The following is a 20,527-nucleotide window of genomic DNA, read 5'->3' on the forward strand; positions in this document are numbered from 1 at the left end:
CTAGAACTGTCTTCCACTCTGAGGAACTCTGTCGCAGCTCGGTACAGGAATACTGATGAGTTTGACGGTACACTGCAGAGAGAAAGAAACAGAAAGATAGCAATAGAATGAGAGCGAGAGAGAGAGAGAGGGAAACAGTGTGGGGAAGGGGGAAAGATGTCCATGTGACCCTCAGTGGGGAAAGGGAGGAGAGTAACAATGGCCTCATCCCAAATGGCATACTAGCATACTAGAGTAAGCCAAAATGAGTGTTTAGTATGTCCCGAACCATAATATAAGAAAAGTACCAGGACGACGTACTCCACCAGGTGAAATATCGTAGCCGTTGTTGCGGAAATGTACATTTTTGTCAATGAAACAACCACTCGGTAAACATAATTATTGGCATCAGGGGGGGTAAAATATTTGCAGAATTACAAATATTTGAAGATAATGTCATTTAAGTTCAGAACTACATTCATGTTTCTGATGAATAACCCCAGCATCCTTCCACACTGGCATCAGGACTGAAATGCAGAGAGGTTATACTGCCACCCAGTGGCAAAGGTCAAATATATCATTGCAAAGAGTAAACTTGTCCTTTCTTCCCAATCATGGTCCGGTCTTCCCTGTCCCCACATAACATATGATTAAATTACGTATTTTAGCAGAGGCTTTTGTCCAAAGCAAGTTGAAACATGTGTTATTTGAAAGTGTCCTTTAACATGCATGATCTAAACCCAGCCATCAGCTAATTGGGAGCTAACGTTAACCTAACGTTCAGATTGAGCCTTGTACTTACTTGATACGTGAGGTGAAGCACTCCACTCCACTGTTCAATCAGCATATTATCAAACATGCTCATGAACACGTCACACAAACGTACTGTGCAAATTAGTGGTTGAAATTGTTATTGTTCTTACCCACCATGAACGCTGCTTACTTTAGGGGAGTAAGAAATTACGCCTGGACGGGTGTCGTGCCAAAAAGTGATTGCGACGTCTACTTCGTCACCGAAAGGTTGTTTATGCTTCGAAACGACTTGATTTCCCTCTTGACGGTTGCATTTGACAGACCATAGCCCATCCAGTCCTTTTACAGCAGCTTAAATACATCTAAATTGCCAATAGAGCTCATGGTTATGTTTGACAGATCAACGCCCACCAGGCGGACGGCAATCACTCAGACACCCCGTGGTCAAATTAGGCGACGTCACTCTTACTGGTTTACTCCAAGTTCAAGTTTTAAGTTCAAGTTCAAATTCAAGAGATTATTTGCCATATACATATACATACGGTCACACGCGTGCATTAAAAAAAAACCCAAAACGAATACAACTTACATGCAACTAATGGGACGAGATTAAGAAAACAAGACAACGGTAAAGTCAGTTTTACGTCAAAACAAAAGACAGACACAAACGGGGAAGATAGTCCGCGCCGGATGTAGCGTGAGCCTGCTAACTGACTGGATACTTCTATGTACTCATTTAAAGTACACGTTTCGTATAATACTCAGTCATATAACGTGGGTGCATACCGCCTTCCATGCACAGCTGCCGGTGCGAGCCACGTGTTACTTTTTTTTTTTACTCCATTTGATTCATCTCTGACAACAAGTAGTCGTTTTTTGTTTGCCCGCATAAAATAAAGGTTATATGTTCTACCTGCATTTGAGTAGTAACTGAGTAGTCTGTACTGTCAAGGGGGCCACTCATTTTTATTCCTATTCAAGTACTTTCTGAGGATATTTAGGTTTCTGGCTTTTTCAGCCCAGAATCAAATCAAAGGCTGAAAATATAAATACATAAAACACGGAAGCGGAGTACCTGACTGTCGCTGTCCACTAGGTGTCGCTCTAAATCACCGTGACCATGTGTGAGAATTATCAAAACACAGCCACAGGCTGCAGCAAAGGAAAACAATCACACCCTCAGACTGACAATAGCAGATCATCAAATATATTGGCAAATTTCGGTAATTGTACCTGTATATTATTATTATTAGAGACTGAAAAAGAATGCTGATAGAAACGTACAAGGTAACAAAAAAAAAAAAAGCTGTAGCAGGGTAGTCATAAGTAATTATACTGCAGAATACTTCTTGAATCTTGAATCTAATAACCCGAACCCCATACCTGAACCCTTAACCTCAAACCCTAACCCCTTACGCCAAACCCCTAACCCCAACCCCTAACATCTAACCCCAAACCCTAACATCTAACCCCAAACCCTAACACCTGACCTCAAACCCTAACACCAAACACTAAACCCTTACCCCAAACCCTAACACCTGACCTAAAACCCTAACAGCAAACACTAACCCCTATCACCTAATCCCTAACGCCAAACCCTTACCCCATCACCTAATCCCAAAACCTAACCCTTACCATAACACAGAACCCCAAACCGTAACCCATAACCCACAAGTAAATCCATCAAAATGTTAACAAATTGGGATTGTTTATTCCACTTTGTTCAGAAATAGAGGTATAAAAACAGGCCAACCATCAGTGACCTTAATTAAACAGACTCAGAGCCACAGAGTGTAGGGGTCGGCCATAGCTCCATCACCTTAATGCCGGGTGTAAATATGGAACAACGGCCGACTTAACATCACCAGCATTTTACAGATGAACTCAGGCATTTATCCACAGCCACTGAGCAGGGCTGCAGAGCCGACATGGCTTCCCATAATTTCCGTCCTGTACCGTGTGCAGTATCTGAGACCGCTTTATCCGGGAATGTCCAGAGAAGACAACGCAGGCGTCACAGGCCGATAAATCCACGCCCGGCGTCGCCTCGGAGACGACCTGCCAAGTCTGCTGGATCACAGCATCAGAGAGGCTGCCTCGACATTCCATGGCATCGTGTGCAGAACGCCGGACATCCCAGAATATTGGCAGGAAAACTTAATCTAAAGAGCTTTACAAATGTAGTCAAGGTCCACACGTTTTACTGGTTTCACATTGCTAGTACATGGGTACTGTGTGGTGGATAAATATTAGATCTTCTATAAATCTTGACTTTGTCTAAATCTCTTCTTCGGCAATAGCAGAACACAACATTAAACTCTATTTCCAGCATAAATATATTAAACTTTAGAATCTATTTCGACAGCATTATTATTTAAATCTTCAATATAACAATAATACAGACTTGATTTTTTTCTATAAAACAAAATACATGTAATGTACATTTATATCAGCTATTCATTTTCATAAACCTGTACAATAAATATATTCTTAGTTTCAGCAGCTAAATAACATTTGATACAGTAATAATTGATAGAATAGAATAACGGATAAGGATAACAGTGGAGGAGACCGTGATTTGTGTGTGATAGAGGAACCAGCTGTGGATCCATCTATCCATCTCCATCCATATCCATCTAGTTTTGGAAAAAAAACAAAAAAAACCCACCACCAAAACATTCCTACTGGATTCAAATACTCGAATCAAGGTGCTTCAATTCTCATTCCCCTCACTTTGACCGCTCACAAACTAGATAGAAGGCACACATGACACAGGTGAGTCTGCGGTTTATAAATGAATAACTACAGTACAATAATGGTTACTGAACAGCTCTTGTAAAAACTAAAGTGTGAAGGAAATTTTTAGTTCACAAAAAAAAATATATATATATCTATACATATATAGATATATATTAAACTGATGGCACAAACTGCAATCTTGTGTTGATGGTTTCCTTCATGACTGATATTAAGTTGCATTAAATAGGTTAAAATTACATAAAAGTAAAGTACAGGAATGCCAGCGGAAAAATGACAAGGATTTTGGCTCTGAATAACAGATTTGGGCGTCATCAGATGTGTGTGTGGATGATGTAGGACTGCGGGAGCGCTACACCGCTGCTGTGATAGCGCGTCCTCTCCGAAAAGCTCACTTTAACACCATGCGCGGCCAAGGGTTTCTGGGCCGGTTTGTTCGTGAGTGAAATCGCTGTTGCGCTCAGTCACAGACCTTCTCTTGCAGCCAAAGAGAGACTTTGGAGCCTCCCCGTTCTACTACAGCAGTTTATGTCTAACTGCCTTGCTCAAGGACTACTGACCAGCTGGGATTCATACTGACAGCCTTTCAGCATCCATGCCAAATTTCCCCTCCTTGTTGGGAGCAGCACAGATGCTGCTATGAAGGTTCCTTGTCGACATCCAATTCAAACCATGTATTTATATCTAAATATTAATATGTTATCACCGTTGTACCTGTAGGCGTTCAAGTCATGGTGTCCACAACCCTTCACAGACTCAGGCTCTAGTCTCCCGGACAAATAAAAACCTCCCTAAACCTCCCAAAAGCTTTCAAAAACAAAAAATCTTTAATCTCCTCTTTGTTAATTGCGAAGCTGACTGTGAAAACGATTAATCATCATGAGCCGTGAATGGTTCTCTGAGAGACAACCTTTTTAAGATCCCTGATTGGTTCCAAGACATGTCAATCATCCCTGTGGCCAGCCGTCCAATTAGCACTTCCGCGACACTGACCAACGGGAACTCGTCTGTTGAGCCTCCCGGCCAATCCCGTGGCGGCGTGCGGGCCGTCCGGTCCCACCTCTCTCCGCTTGGTCGACTTCCTCTTCCCGTGGCGGCCGGCGGCTCTCCGCCCCAGCAAGTCGCAATGAGTCCACAGACGCCGCAATGAGCCCGTCACTCTTCCTCCTCATCTCCCGCTCGCTCCTCTCCGCCTCCCTCCTCCCCTTCTCCTCCTCCTCCCTCCTCCCCTTCTCCTCCTCCTCCCTCCTCCCCTTCTCCTCCTCCCTCCTCTCCTTCTTTTTTGTCATCCTCTTCGCCAGCGTCCTGTGTGGACCCCTCTCCTCCCTCAGTCCCTTCTTCCTCGTGTCCCCCCTCCGTCACCTCCTCTCCTGCATCTTTGCCCTCCGCCTCCTCCTCCTCGCAGCTCTTCTTCTCCTCCTCTTCTCCTCCGTCTGTCTCTTCTTTGTCGCTCCCTAACTCCGCTTCCGCATCTTCCTCTTTCAAAAGGAGCGGGTCTGTCTCACACTCCGTCTCTCCCTCACATTCTGTCTCTCCCTCTGTCTCACACCCCGTCTCTTCCTCTTTTTCACGGTCAGTCTCCTCCTCGTTGTTGCACTCTGTCTCTCCTCTCTCACATTCTGTCTCTCCCTTTTTTCCCTCCTCCGCCTCTTCCTCTTTCTCGCACTCGGTCTCTCCCTTACCATCTGTCTCTCCCTCTGCCTCTTCCTCTTTCTCGCACTCGGTCCCTCCCTCACATTCTGTCCCTCCCTCTCTCTCCCCCTCTGCCTCTCCCCCTCTCTCTCCCTCTCCTTCTGTCTCTCCATCAGTCTGTGCATCCGTCTCCCCCTCCGTCTTTTCGTCCGTACCCTCGTGTCCGTCCGTCTCTGCCTCGCTCGCTGCTTCTCTCTCACTGGGTGTGATTGTCGTGTCTCTCTCTCCCTCTGTCTCCCCCTCCGTCTCATTGGGCTCCAGGTCCGTGTCCGGTCCAGGTACCGATTCCGGCTCCGAATTCCCTGCCGGTTGATCCGGACCCGACGGACCCGGTTCAGCTTCTCCGGTCATCGTCTGGTCCACAGAGACCTGCTGAACACTGTCCTTTCTACCGAGACCTGCACAGTGAGACAGACAGACAGACAGACAGACAGACAGACAGACAGACAGACAGACAGAGAGACAGACAGGTTGTCAGGCTATCAAGTCAACAGCAGTTCAAAGGATCAGACTCTATGCCATCTAAATAACTCTTTAACCAAACATTGTACAGGTATGGATGTTGAGAGAGTTTACAAATAAAACCCGAATCAAATGAAATTAAAAACTGGGAATTGCTGGCATTTGTGTGTGGGTGCACACATACCTGCAGGTGTCAGGATCAGCGCTTGCAGGATGTCTGACAGGGAAACGATTCCCACGATGTGCGAGTCCTCGTCGACCACCACCAGCCTGTGGACCTGCCGGAGAGATGCAGGCAGACGGACAAACAGAAAGACAGAGTGGTAATGGATTAGAGGAAAAGACAAACACACAACTTATTGCTTCAGCATGACGCACGGCACTCAAATAACCAGGATAGTGGGCTCTCTCTATGTTGAAAAGCATGACCAACAATCATCTACTGTAGTTGTGCGTCTTCACTTAACCCCTCCATAAATATTTCAGTGGAATATTAATGTATTTGGACATGTTTTTTTTTTTTTTTTTACATTCTTATTTTTCTTTTAACCTGTGCTTTCAGCATGCTTGGCATACAACACAGTGTTTGTATGCCATTGCATGTAGAACAGAGTTATGTAAAAACGTGTAAAATAGTGATTTGGATCCTGATCCAGTTCTTGGCCTGACATACATTTTGCTTTCGGAGCCCGATGAAGTTGAAGTGCGACGAGCGTACGCGTGCACAGCGCGCGCGCACAACACGTGTGTACCTCTGCCTTGACGATGCGGTCCACTATGGTTTCCAGTGTTTCCAGTCTGTTACACTTCATGACTCCCTCGAAATACTGCGAGCGATGTCTGAGCGCCTGAGTCACCGTTATGTCCAGGTTGTTGTACGTCTTCTCTGCTGCCAGATTCTGCACGCACGGTCACACCCAGGGAAGCTTGTCATTGACATATGATACACACATGCATAAATGATGGATGGATACCATTGATAGTTAAGAAAGTAAACTGTCGCTTACAATGACGTCAAACTTGGAGTAGATATCCACCACTTTACCTGGAGACACAAACCCAGGGTCAGCGGAAGGAAAGTACATTCCTTTTATGACAAGATTAACAAAATTATATTATACAGTGTATATCCTCTCTCACTCCCTCTCTCATACCGTGGTGGTCCACCACCGGCAGAGCGGAGACCCTCCGTCTGGTGAAGACGGTGAGTGCGGTGATTATGGGGGTGTCCGGGTGGATGAAGGCTATGTTGGAGTAGGTGCCCACACCCAGCTCCTCCAGGTTCTGCTTCATGAAGGCTGGCCTTGGCATCTCACACACCTACACATATGCATGCATTCATTCACGTACACACGGACACGTACACACACACACACACGCGGACACGTACACACACACACACGCTTATATCACTATGGATGTAGGATAAGGATAACGATGATTAGAACACTAATAATAATTAAAAAAAATATATAACAATAACAATAACATCAACAAAATAAAATCTTAAAAAGAAAAACAATAAGTTCATTAAATGATTAATATTCAGGATAAATTAGCTATCATATAAATTAGCAACCATTTACCAACCTAACCAATACAGGACATTTTAACCGGTATAGGACTACTGTGCTCAAAGACAAGACGTCAGCACACAGGGAGTCCAGCAGGGGGCAGCAAATAGAACAATACCCATCTACAGGCAAAATGGTTCCAAAAAAATAAGGCTCAAAATTTTGATCTACAGCATTGAAGACAAAATAGACAAGGCCAAGAATGTAATCTTGCCCAGATCGTTATGCATTTGATTTAAACTGTCAAACCGCACTGTGACTGCGCTCAGTGTGCTGTGTTGTGAACGCCATGTTGTATATGGTGTCATGATTTAATGTGTGTGTGTGTGTGTGTGTGTGTGTGTGTGTGTGTGTGTGTGTGTTACTGGCGCTGGCACTCACAAACAGCTGAAGGAACTTGAGGATCCTCTTATGGGTCAAGATGTAGAGAGCGTTGCCGCTCACTGGGTCGATGACCGGCAGCCGATGGATCTTATTCTTTATCAACGAATACACAGCTTCAAATATACTGACGGACAGATAAAGAAAGTGTGTGTGTGTGAGAGAGAGAGAGAGAGAGAGAGAGAGAGAGAGAGAGAGAGAGAGAGGGGTTATTGTCCTTCTCAGGCTCTATCTATAGTCTCTTTTCTTTTACCAATACAGCAAGATCTTAAGGAGAAGCTGGGACTGAAATCATTCTTCTACAGGCACGCACGCACGCACACACACACACAGCAGCATTATACCAGACACACCACTTGTCACTGTCTGTGTCAGAGAGAGAGAGAGAGATTCAAATCATCATATTTTTAATCTACTCTCTTAGTGCTGTGGCTCTGGCCGTGCAAAGAACAGTAAATACTATTATTCTGTTGCATCACTTACAATGTTTCGATGGGAAAGCTTAAATCTAAAAATCAGCGCAGGGATCCACGATGTAAGAGGTTTTACAGATATCGGATCATTATAGCATGACCGCAACAGTGTTGTCTATTATACTGTAGTACAACACTCGGAGAGGCAGCATACAAATAAAAACACTTATTTCCTTGATAACAGGGAGCTCATAATGGACGCTGGTTTGTTTGCCACAAAAACAGCACAGTTCCGCTGCTTTGCTCCCCCCTCCTCCCCCCTCCTCGTCTCTCCTCTCCTTGATCTCAGTGTATTTTCAGGGGTGTTAAATTATTCAGGGCTTTTAACAGTAGAGGCCCGGACAACAAACTCCATAAACTCTGTCTCATGAAAGTACCAGCTGGGCAAAACTGCAGACAAAACCAAATGGGTCCGACCTACGTGTCTGTCCCTGCTGCCTGTCGGTCTGTCTGACTGACTAGCTACACTTTCTGTCTGTCTGACCGTCTGTCCGTCTTCCAAGGCATTTCCCAGTCCCCTTACCTGGCATCGGGTGGGATGTGAACCAGAGGTTTAAAGGTCTCCTGGAGGTAGCACTCTGTGGACACACATGGACACACACACACACACACACACACACACCAAAATGGGTGAAATTAAGAAGGAAGAAAGACATTACAAATTCAATATTAATATGTAAAAATGAAATAATGGGTGTTCACCTCTCCATGTCTCAATCTTATGCTCCTCCAGCTCATAGATCTGGACCTGAGAGAGGGAGGGAGAGAGAGCGAGAGAGAGAGAGAGAGAGATGAAAAAACAGAATTCCCAACATCACTGCAGTTACGTATATTGATGCAGCACTGGGGACACAGCCTCTCTGCTGGGAAGATTATGACCACGATCATGATGTGTCACCCCCTCGACGCATCACAACTCATCATGTTTCTTATTTTCCGCTCGTATCTATTTCATTGTTCAAGGTTGCCAACTCAAGATGGATGTCGTCCGGAAAGGCTGACGCCACTCGATCGGAAATCACCGACCGTGATTAGAGACCAGAGCGGAGGAAGGTGCCGGCGTACAGAGACTGACAAGTAGAGCTACAACTAACGATTATTTTCATTATCCGTCCGTTATTTGTCCTGATAAATCGATTCGTTGTTTAGTTCATGAAATGTCCGAAAATTCTGAAAGACGTCGATCGCGGTTTCCCAGAGCCCAAGGCGGCATCCTCAAATGTCTTGATTTGTCCACAACCCAAAGATATTGAGTTTACTGTCATATAGGTCTACAGAAACCAGAAAATATTCACATTTAAGAAGTTGGAATCAGAGAATTTGGTTCTTCTTAAAAAATGACTCAAAATGGTTAATCTATTATTAAAATAGTTGCCGATTAATTTAATAGTTTGCAACGAATCGATTAATCGACTGATCGTTTCAGCTCAAGTGACAAGTCTCAGAAAAACGATCTCTGACAATTTTGGTATTCGGGTCTGAATTGGTAGCAACTGGCTCTGGAAGGTGTCGGAGATAGGGCTGGGCTGAGTGCATACAATACCTGCTTATAGATTCTAAATCCCATCTTAAATCATGAAACTCATCAGATTCCAGTTAGTTATACTGGTCTATGAAACCGGACCAACACCTCAACTAAAAATACCTCGAATAAAACTTTCTTTCACAATCCATTTTCAGAATGTGTTAGCTCAAATCTTTAGTATTAGGTCGACCTTAATCTTCCAATCTTCCTTAATGATGTTACGGTAGATTGGAAAATTGCGAATCAGAACATGCATTTCAGTTCCATGTCAATGGAACCACTGAAGGGTTAGTAATAATTTATCGCCCAGTCCGAGTTGTAATACTGAAAAACCAAATGCGAGAAATGATTGGAGAAAACTAGAAAAAGTGTGATGACCAAACAGATTGTAAAAATATTTTGTTTTCTGCCTCACTCCGAATCCTGCTTTACGCTATTAATAAATACATTGTTTTATTGCATTAATTGTGCCTTTCAATGGGTACAATGCCTCAGAAGACAAATTACTCATTGTCAGCAGCGATGTAACTCTTTGTGTGTGTGTGTGTGTGTGTGTGTGTCTGTGTGTGTGTGTCCTACCATGGGGGATTTGTAGTATCTGGTCAGAATGTTGATGAAATCTGTGATGGTCAACATTCCTAGAAAGACAGGGAGAAAGAAGAGAGAGAGAGAGAGAGCAGGACAAGTACGACTGTAAGTGTTTGGCTACAGCAGGAGGCACAACACACACTCTGAGACAGAGGTGAATAGAGAAAAGAGGAGAAAGGCATGACGACTGTGAAAGGATAATTTATAGGAGCAGAGGAGGGAAAGTAAGAGAGAGGGAGATGGAGTGGGAGGATGACGAGAGGAGAGGGGGAGCGGACCGGCAGAGGAGAAGAGTTAAATATAGATGTTTTGTCTCTACTCTTTCTGTCACTACGGAAACGGCCTGAGGAGAGGACATTATGGAAATAACACGTACACACACACACACACACACACACACAGTCTCACCTACAAAGCTCTGGTTTTTGCTCTCCCAGAGCGGCGCGGCTCGCACGCCGTTCGCCACCAGAGCGAAGAACGCCTTCTTCACCTGAAATGACATAATTCTCATTATCATACTGTTTTATTCATCATTACTCACAGAAAAGCGCAGGGCCCTAATACACACACACACACACACACACACACACACACACACACACACACATCCACACCCAAGGCTCTATCTAACACAGCCTTTAAATGTCCTCTAATGCTGAATGATTCATGAATTCATTAAGCGAAGAAATAGTCTGCCGAGCATTAAATATGGATGGAGCTCTGTGTGTGTGCGTGTTTGTGTGTGTGTGAGTGTGCGTGTGTGTGTGTGTGTGCGTGCGTGCGTCGAGTGTGTGTGTGCGCGGAAGAAGACCCTGGGGAGGGGTGGATTACATCTCTCATTCAGCCCTGTTCATGGCCTTCCCTCTGTTCCTTTGTTTCTCTACATCCTAGAGAAGTGGGGGAGGTCAGCGCTCTCAGGGGCGTCGCCCCACCGTCCCACGGTGATCCTCAGGCCGACGGCTAAAATAGGTGGTGTGACAGGTGTCCAACAGAAAGACACACTCACACAAATAGAGGTACAGGCACACGCACACGCACACGCACGCACACACACACACACACACACACACACACACACACACACACCTGTAGTGTGGTGTCGAACACCACCAGTTTGGAGCTGGTGGGGATGATGTCGTAACACTTGTGTGACTTCATGAAGCGCATGTAGATGTCTCCCTCCGACTCCTCGCACCCTGGACACAGACAGAGAGAGAGAGAGAGAGAGAGAGCGAGAGAGAGAGAGAGAGAGAGCGAGAGAGAGAGAGGAGGGGCGGGCGGGCGGATGGGACAGAATCACAAGTTTTGTATGATTTTCGGTTACAACCAACACTTCTATTATATACTCTAGTGTCTAAAGCGGGGTACACACTACAAGACATTCAAGCTGATTTTGTGCCAGATTTCCCCCTTCCGAAGACGGTGAGCAAAGTCCCAGTTTTCTGACGGTTCTAAAGATTAGCTTGCCAGATTTCCCTGTGGCACGTTAACAGTATTTTCTTTACTGCCGTCCTGAAGGCCGTCCTGGCCGCAAATTAAACACACATTAAACATGTTCAATATTTACAATGCGATATCCTGAAGTCCAAGGACGGCCGAGGACGAGGTCTGTGGATTGCCCCCGGGGAAAAAGAGCGATAATCGGTCTGCAAAGGTGTACAGTGCACGCTCACACCGTCTCCATGACTTCCCTCGATTGTTTTTTTTTTTTTAATCTTTTCCTTTTGGACTATTCCGTAAAGAAAATTGTGCACAAACAAGCATAGCTCGTCCTTCCTGTCCTTCGTGCGCCTCGTTTGTTTACCCCAAAGTCACGTTTTATCGCGAGCGATTTGCGGGGTTTCCGGTCTTGAGAGTCGGGACTCTGGTCGTGTCCTGAATGGAATCTGTTGGTGTGCGTGGTGCTTTTTTGGCCAAATGGTCGCTCTCCACACACTGTGGGAACAAAACTGTTACGTTTTTATTGTGATATGTCGTTGTGTGTGGGATCTCACATTTTCAACATCTATGAAGATTTGAAAAATGTTTTAGTGTGGGCCAGCCTTAAGAGCAGTTCAGACTAAAGTCTCACTATGTTTGCCATGATTTTACACAATTTTAATTAATTCAAAATGTATCGTGTCCTTTATTTTTGTTTTTATTGCAGCTCCTCAGCCTCAATGAAGTATTCAGATGGATTATTACATCAATCTGAGCTATGGATCATATGTCTCTCAAGCTGTTTTTTTTTAATCAATAACCAGTAGCGTGTTTTGATGAAAAACACTTATATATTCAAAAATGTCTCCGGAATTTATTGTAGTCAAAGGGGACATTTTTTTTTTTTAAACCTAAATTCACTTTTGGGTTTCAATATCGTCAAATGGAAATGTTTTACAGGTCGAAACTTTTGAAGATTTACACGCGTTATCCTTCTGTGTCTACTGTCAGTTTCACTGTCTGTCTGCCTGTCTAACTGTCCGTTTCGGCTTCAGTGAATCTCTGAAGCCCTGCTTTCATGTTGTGACTATGCACACACACACACACACACACACACACAGACACAGACACACACACACACACAGACACAGACACACACACACACACACACACACACACTTAGCCCGAGGGGAGAGTTGTGTGTGTGTTTGCACTAACAGGGTGATGGCAACCCAGGGAATCATGCAGGGAATCATCAGCTTGTGATGCAGTGACTTCAACTGGTGCTAATATCAGGATTGGCGGTGGTGAATCAAATATTCAAACTTTTGAATGGATGTGGTATATTTACATATTAAATTCTGCATTACGTGTTATGTGTTTTTCATCAATTTTAACAATAGTTCACATTGAATATTTTCCCCAGCAACACCAAATGAATCTCTGAAATATTCTGTCAGACTATTTAAATATTGAAATGAGTTAGTAATATAACCATTCTACTGGCATCAACAAAAATATGTGTAATTATCATTTTTTATTTTGACTGTTGTGTACTATGCTTTAGGAGCAGTCTTCATCTCAGAGAAGTGCAGCAGAATAAACACCATATTAAGACACTTTCAGTACTGTGTGCATCCTCACATCCCGCTTCCCTAATCTTTAATCATTCATGGGAGCGTTATATAACTCTTTCTTTTCTCCTCCACTTTCCCAGGAAGAGGCTGCAGAATCTGGTTGATGATTGAAGTCATCCAGTTCTGCTTCTCCGGCTTTCTGCCTCCGTCCTTTTCTTTCCTGTCTGCCTGGCCTATTTGTACAGACACTAAGAATAGCTCTATAACATCTACCTGGCTGCACTTTGCGTACGTCTGTGTGCGTGTCGTGGTGCTTTCGAATATGCTGCTCTGGAAAAGGAAATTGGAGTGAAACAATATTATACCGGGGTTCACACTGATAAACGTTAGTGGTCTAAAACAACTTTTGAGTGTAGAAACTGAGGACGCTCAGCTAAGGTGTTCAGATCTTTCGTACGTGGTATTCTCAGACTGTGTTTACGTGAGTTAACGACACAGTTTCCACAAAGCCAAATATATTTTGAGGTAACATGAAGTAGTAATCTCAAAGCAGCCCCAATAAGTTAGGTCACAGTATATAAGTTACAGTCACAGATCAGTAAAGGTGTGTAGTCGAAGACTCACAAGTTATAATTAAAGCGGGGCGTAAAGTACGATACTCTTCCAAATAATGTGCTGTTAATTTTGCCTTTAAACACTAACCTCTGCCAGTGACACCGGGCACTCTATCTGAAGTTTAATTTTGAGACGATAAAAGGTAGGTTCAGACATCTAACGGCTGTGTTCTCACTCCATGTTAATAGAAATGAACCAGGCATCCCAGTGGTGCTGGATGCTGGAGTGCAGCCCCGCCCGCAGCACCGGGGATTGATCAAACTCCCCGTCTGTCCTCGAAGCACACACTAGTTAATTTAGGGGCTATGTGTTGTCTTGGAAATAAACAATGACAGTTACAAATGGCTGCCCTGTCCACAAACAACCCCAACCACAAATGTCACAAAAAAAAACAACTGGTTATTGTGTGTGGCAAATCAATGTGAACCAGCAGGCGCTCAGCGTAGTTCAGTTATAAAAATCAGCAGCACGTTGTCGTTATCACGTCGAATACACACCACTTGAATTGTATGACTTAAAGTGGATATCCATGAGATCATCCGTGTCGGCTGGATTGAACTAAAAGTCCCACAATTCCATTTGAAACGCCCCCCAACATCCAGGCGAAACCCCCGTCTCCGCTCTGAGTCGATCACTCTCTCGTCTCCGTGGGCTGCCTCCTTCTGAGCCGCTCACTCGTTTTGTCCCTGCTCGCTCCAGGTGGCTGGGGATATTTTCTCACCCGAGGGCGCGGTTCCTTTTTTTTTTCGCGAACGTCCACCCGTCCCGACGTGTTTCACTGACGACAACTAGCCACTCCTGATGTGTCCGATTCACCGCTTTGCCTTTCACCCCTTGCGCCAGCCCGATCCTCGCATTCTTGCCGGGAAAGGCGGATACCGCCACCCACAACATATAGAGGGGGCACATACTATACATAACAGAAAAATAAACGAATGTTTGTTTTTGGGTTTTTTTTTTTAATATCTCTTAATCTCTTACCGGCATCGCGCGCCTCCTGCTCGGCTCGCTCCGGCATCCCGTCCGGCCCGCTCCGCACCTGAGGACCGGCAGGCAGAAACATCACCACCCGGCCGCCGCCGCCTCCTCCATCACCCCTATCCAATCTCCTTTTGTTGTTGTTGTTGTTTTTTTTACACCGCTATACATCAGAAACTAACATAAATGCACACCGTGACGACATGCTGCTGTGTTTGCACTGTGTTAATTCTGTGTTTTGTGGTGGCGCCTCTGAACGCTTCCTACGTCACCAGATCGCTTCGTCTTCATCCACCTACTTCACTCTCGCCGTTCATCAAATCCCCCCCCCCCCCCCCCCCACCCTTTTTTTTTTTTTTTTTTTAATCCGCCTCCTAAAGAAACGCGAAGGCGATCGCGGTCGCGTTTCCCCTCCGACGTGGATCCTTTATCGAGGCATGCCGGGAGGAAGCGTCGATCCGCCGGGTGGAAAGGCAACGCTCTGTCCGCCGACGCGGGGAACTTTTCGCGGGAGCCGGGAGACGCGGCAGGTGCAGTCGAGCGTCGGTATTCGCCGACGCGCCGCCGATGGAGCCGACGTTTAAAATGCCGTTAGGACTGATCGGGCCATCCGCCTGTCTGGCTGCTTGGTGGACTGGCGGGCGGGCTGTCTGTCTGGCGGTCCTGTCTGTTTGGATTTGTGTGGCTGGCTGTCTAGCTGGCTGTCTGGCTGGCAGCCTGGTCGTCTGGCTGGCTGCTTCGCTTTAACACCAAAATCTCCCCCCATTCTGGGAAAAATGGAACAGTCCGCCCACTGGCTGCAGCAATACAGCGTTCCCTGTGTGTGTGTGTGTGTGTGTGTGTGTGTGTGTGTGAGTGTGTGTGTGTGTGTGTGTGTGTGTGTGTGTGTGCGTGCGTGCGTGCGTGCCTGCGTGCGGGGTCAGTAATTAAGTTATGTAGAAAACACAAAGAGGTTTGACAGAGGCAGATAAGACTGCATGAGAATATACTGTATCACACTCCTATATCAGGGGTGTCAATGATATGGCCCGTGGAGGGGTTCAACTGGCCCACTGGATGATTTTGGGGGGGGGGGGGGGGGGGGGGGCTCAAATTAAAATTAAATAATAATACTTTAAATAGAATAGTCGCACTCACGCACCGTCATTATGTGTGCAATTAATGTGAATGATAGATACAGCTGAATCAAGTGCGGTTTTGCAACACAGTCCAGTAGCGACACACAGACTGGATGAAGGCTTTGGGGGGGTGTTAACAGTGTAATCCGGCCCGCTGGATGTCGCGTTTTGACCGGTCCGCCCCGTGACCTGAAATGACTCTGGCACCCCTGCTTTATATCACGCTGTGGACGGTCCACTTCCTCCAGAGGAGAGGCACGAGGGTTTCTGCTCCGTCTGCATGTACTCTATGAGGAACCCACAATTTTTTATCAATATCTTGACAAAATTATACAATATCATTTGATAAATACATTGACGGACGTAAAGACGTAATGCACTTCAAATCTCATCCATTGTTTGACGTTCATCTCATAGGCATCAATATGTGACGTGATATGCATGTCAAACATAAGTATGGAGACCGGTGGTTCTCAACCTGGGGTCCGGGGACACCCCAAGGGTCCTTCCAGGCGGTCGCCAGCAAAAGGATCAATAGTTGAACTTCACCATTATTATAATATGTTTAGAGAACACCTTGAACGTACAATAATAAATATTTTGACCATTTTTTCACAGTTATCTCCTTAACTGTAGTGTAGACAGGTTGGGAAGTTTGGACCAAATCACACAATCAAACAATACAAACTACTCAGATTGGGGTCCCAGAGAGAAATGTACTGTATATGAAATTGAGGGATATGAAAAATGGTGAGAATCGCTGATGCGGCTGATGCCATACAGCAGAATAACAGGGGAAAATTAGAGAGCTCATTGTTCCACACTCACCTGTCGGAGGGCAACAGAAGACCCTGGCACAGGGCGATGGAGGGGGAGCGGAGATGGGGGTGGAGGAGGCGCAGCTCTGTTGGCTGAGAGGCTGTAGAGCTGCCCGGTGTCCGGAGGAGAGGAGTAGGAGCGCAGTCTCCGGGTCTCGCGCCGGGCCGGCTCGCTCTGGTACGTCTCCAGCGGGAAGACGCCCACCGGCTCCTTGGCCCGGGGGGACAACACAGAGGGCGGAGCGGACGCCGCGGGAGGTGGAGAGGGAATGATGGGTGGGGAGGACACGCTGAAGGCTGGGGGCGAGGGGTGGGACAAGAGAAGAATTTAAACTACAGCATAACCTTCATCAGGTGAACAAAAAGAGAGTGGGGAAATAGAAGGCAGAGGGAGATTGGGTGTGCATGTGTGTGTGTGTGTGTGTGTGTGTGTGTGTGTGTGTGTGTGTGTGTGCCTGTCTAGGTGTGTGTTTGTGTGTAACACTGTGTGTTAGTAGCATAATAGACCCTGACAGATTGACAGACAGTGACAAGTGGTGTGTCTGGTACTATACTGTGTGTGTGTGTGTGTGTGTGTGTGTGTGTGTGTGTGTGTGTGTGTGTGTGTGTGTGTGTGTGTGTGTGTGTGTGTGTGTGTGTGTGCGTGTAGGGAAATTATTTCAGTCCTGGCTTCTCCTTGAGATCTTGCTGTATTGATAGAAAAAAAGGCTATAGATAGAGCCTGAGAAAGACAATAATCTCTCCCTCTCTCTCTCTCTCTCTCTCTCTCTCTCCCTCTCTCTCTCCCTCTCTCTCTCTCTCGTCTGCAGGTGCGATAGAGAGAAGGAAGTCTTGTTTTGTCGCGTTTGGAACCACAGGAGGCTTATTGTTTTTGCGCCAGACAGCTGAGCAAACGAACAAATGTGATTGGCCGCAGGCCCGCACATTGCATTGCATTGTTGTCTCGCCGGGGCTTACGTTGCTCCCTGTGTCCCAGCGAAAAATACTTAGCTGTGAATTACTGATAATCTGTACTTTCCTCACCTTGCCCGACTGCTGGACTTATTTAAAATGACCAACTCCATGGTTTGCAATAGAGTAGGGCGCAAAGATGATGGCGGGCTACCTGCAGAGACTCATTGACTAGGAAAGGGCCTCCAAGTGCTGAGTGGATTTTACTAAACAATGATTGTAGATGTTGAAAACTTCAGCCCCTCCAGATGATTAGTTGAGTGGCTGCTGAAGTTGCTGAGCGTTTCGGACGTGCACACAAATAAATGGATTTACATCATCTCTTTATGTAATGACTTCTTAATCTATGGAACGTTAATCCTTAATTTTCTTCCTATTCTTATTTTGACGCCCCCTGACTGGGTTGACAGGCCGTTCCCCGTTTAGGATAAATGAAACCACTGCGCCCTCAGTAGGATATTATGGGTCATTGCGACCAGCAATATTACCACGATACAGTAACAGATGGTTCAGCGAGACACAGACACAACACGCTATCGCAAACCAGCCCACGCAGACAGAAACGCACTCGCACAGAAATGGAATGAAGAGATCAGAGGGGCGGGAAAACAAATGAGCTTATGGAAGAGTGAGAGAAAGAAAGAGAGAGAGTCACGATAACCTTTATCTAATAGATGCTCTCTGTATTTTTCTGTCCGTTTTTCTGGCCCCACGCACACACACACACACACACACACACACACACACACACAAACACGCACAATCACACACAAACACACGCACAATAGTTTGTCTATATCAAGTTCAAGTCTATATATAGCAGGGACAGTGGATGAGAGGCAGTAATCTGCAGCAAGCTGTCTCAAACCCCCAAAGCACAACCAACACAATGCAATAGAGTAGAAAAGACTTGAATACACTCCTCTAGAATGACACAGATACCTACACAATCAATCCAACTCATGCCTGTGGCACGCACGCACGCACACACACATGGCACACGCACACACGCAGACACACGGACAGACACACGGACACACACACACACACATGCACACACACGCACACAGACCTTCGTATACCACACACACAGCTGTAAGAGGAGACTCAACACACATGTGCATTCACTGTGTGTGTGTGTGTGTGTGTTTGTGCAGATGGAACATTAAGAGACAGGCACTTTAACAGATTAGAGAGCACTACCTCACACAAAGGGGGATTTGGGACTCGCTGTCATAGACTTAAAGCTACACACACACACACACACACACACACACACACACACACACACACACACACACACACACACACACACACACACACACACACACACACACACACACACACACACACACACACACACACACACACACCAAGGGGGGAGGAACTAGAAGATATAGAGCGAGGTGCTGGGACAATAAGCTGCTGGTGGTTACCGGAGGCTCCTATCAGCCTGTTAAATGTGCCTAGCTGTACTCACAGCTTGCCAAATATTAAAGATATTATATCAATATTATATAAAAGCATTCAAATGCCAGATAGCATTCACGTTCAAAAAGTAGATAACCTACTGTATGTGCTGTATGCTGTATTCATTTTAAGGAAGAGCTTGAGTAGAACCAATTACACTCAAAGCAAATGGATCTATTTGAGGCACCCTTGTAATCTTTCTGAAGTACGTAAGTAAATAAATAATGACGCTTTTGCAAAAATTATGAATAGATTCTTCGATGTTCACGCCACAAATTCTGGTCCTTGGAATACATTTCCAGGGACTCACAATAAACTCAATTTGAGCTGAGTGTGTCATATGAATTACATGTCATGGGAATTGATAAAAAAACCCGAAATATTTAAACACTGAGGATCAACCCGGAACACAAGCTTGAGTGCAGGACTGAAGTTGAACTCCAGAAGCCTCATGTACCTTTCACACTTCCCCCTACCTTGTACAAATATTGAGGTTTTGTTTTGCAATGCGGCCTCAATAGAGCGAGAATGAGGAAATGTCAGTGAATGTCAGTGAATTTCTGGAGCTTACTGTTCCCTAGAGGGCATGGTTCTGACTTCCTCCTGGAGACACTTCTCCCTGCTTCCACTTCCTGCTTCCCGTCCGTCTGCCTCTCCGTCTCCCCTCTGCACGACCTCCTCCTTCCCGTCCGCCTCTCCAGGAGATCTTTCCTCTTCTTGTCCGACAGAGGAAGTAGCTGGACGTGCAGCTTCCCGCAGGGCTCGGAGCGTCGACGCAGCCACCGCCTGTCTGCCCGCCTGTCTGTCTCTCCGGCACTTCTGTCCGTCTGTCTGCGGCTTTCACCCTCCACCCACGACTCGGACTTCCTCCTCCTCTTCTGTCTGTCCGCCTCCCTCCTCCTCCTTCCCTTCTCGCCTTCTGACTCCCTCCGTCTGCCTCCGTCCGTCCACGCCTCCTCCTTCTCTTCCCCCTCGTCCTCCGCCAGGAAGACGCTGGGCTCCGACCTCCTCCGCCGCCGTTCGTCCTTCCTCCGTCTCTCCGTCCGTCTCTCCTCCTCCTCGTCGTCCTCCCCTTCCGCTCGTTCGCAGGGTTCCGATTTTCTCCTCGGTGCCGTCTCACCCGCCGCCCCCCGCCCGCCGTCTCTCGGCGGCCTTCCCTCTTCTTCCTCCTCGCCTATGAAGGGCTCGATCCTCCTCTCGCTCCGTCTCTCGCCTTCTTTCCACCGCTTCATCATCAGGTTGCTCAGACGCTTCATGGTCGGTAAAATGGATCGATTTTGACCAACGGGCAAGTGAGGCTCAACCTCAGTGGTCCCCCCCCCGGGAGGACTTTGTGTTTACTCTGAGATCAGATCTGACTGGAGCTCCCTGCCCCGAATGTCTGTGCTCTGCATTCC

At 46.2% G+C, this 20,527-nt stretch overlaps 1 protein-coding gene across 1 annotated transcript; it reads right to left on the reverse strand.

The window, feature by feature from the left end:
• LOC307245022 (5'-AMP-activated protein kinase subunit gamma-1-like) lies at positions 1-19,980 on the reverse strand (the record flags this gene model as incomplete). The annotated part of the gene is made up of 16 exons (XM_080020432.1): positions 19,702-19,980; positions 16,720-17,006; positions 14,777-14,834; positions 11,271-11,380; positions 10,593-10,674; positions 10,176-10,234; positions 8,774-8,819; positions 8,595-8,649; positions 7,599-7,725; positions 6,798-6,963; positions 6,651-6,688; positions 6,396-6,542; positions 5,828-5,921; positions 5,172-5,579; positions 1,808-1,836; positions 1-72 (listed from the first exon to the last, which is right to left on the reverse strand). Exons 3-16 carry the CDS (start codon positions 14,811-14,813, stop codon positions 1-3), a joined length of 1,470 nt encoding a protein of 489 aa, XP_079876558.1. The 5' UTR covers positions 14,814-14,834; positions 16,720-17,006; positions 19,702-19,980.
• Between the last annotated feature and the right edge of the window lie 547 nt (positions 19,981-20,527).

Source organism: Zeus faber (assembly GCF_960531495.2).
Source record: "Zeus faber genome assembly, chromosome: 19".
Lineage (NCBI taxonomy): Eukaryota > Metazoa > Chordata > Actinopteri > Zeiformes > Zeidae > Zeus > Zeus faber.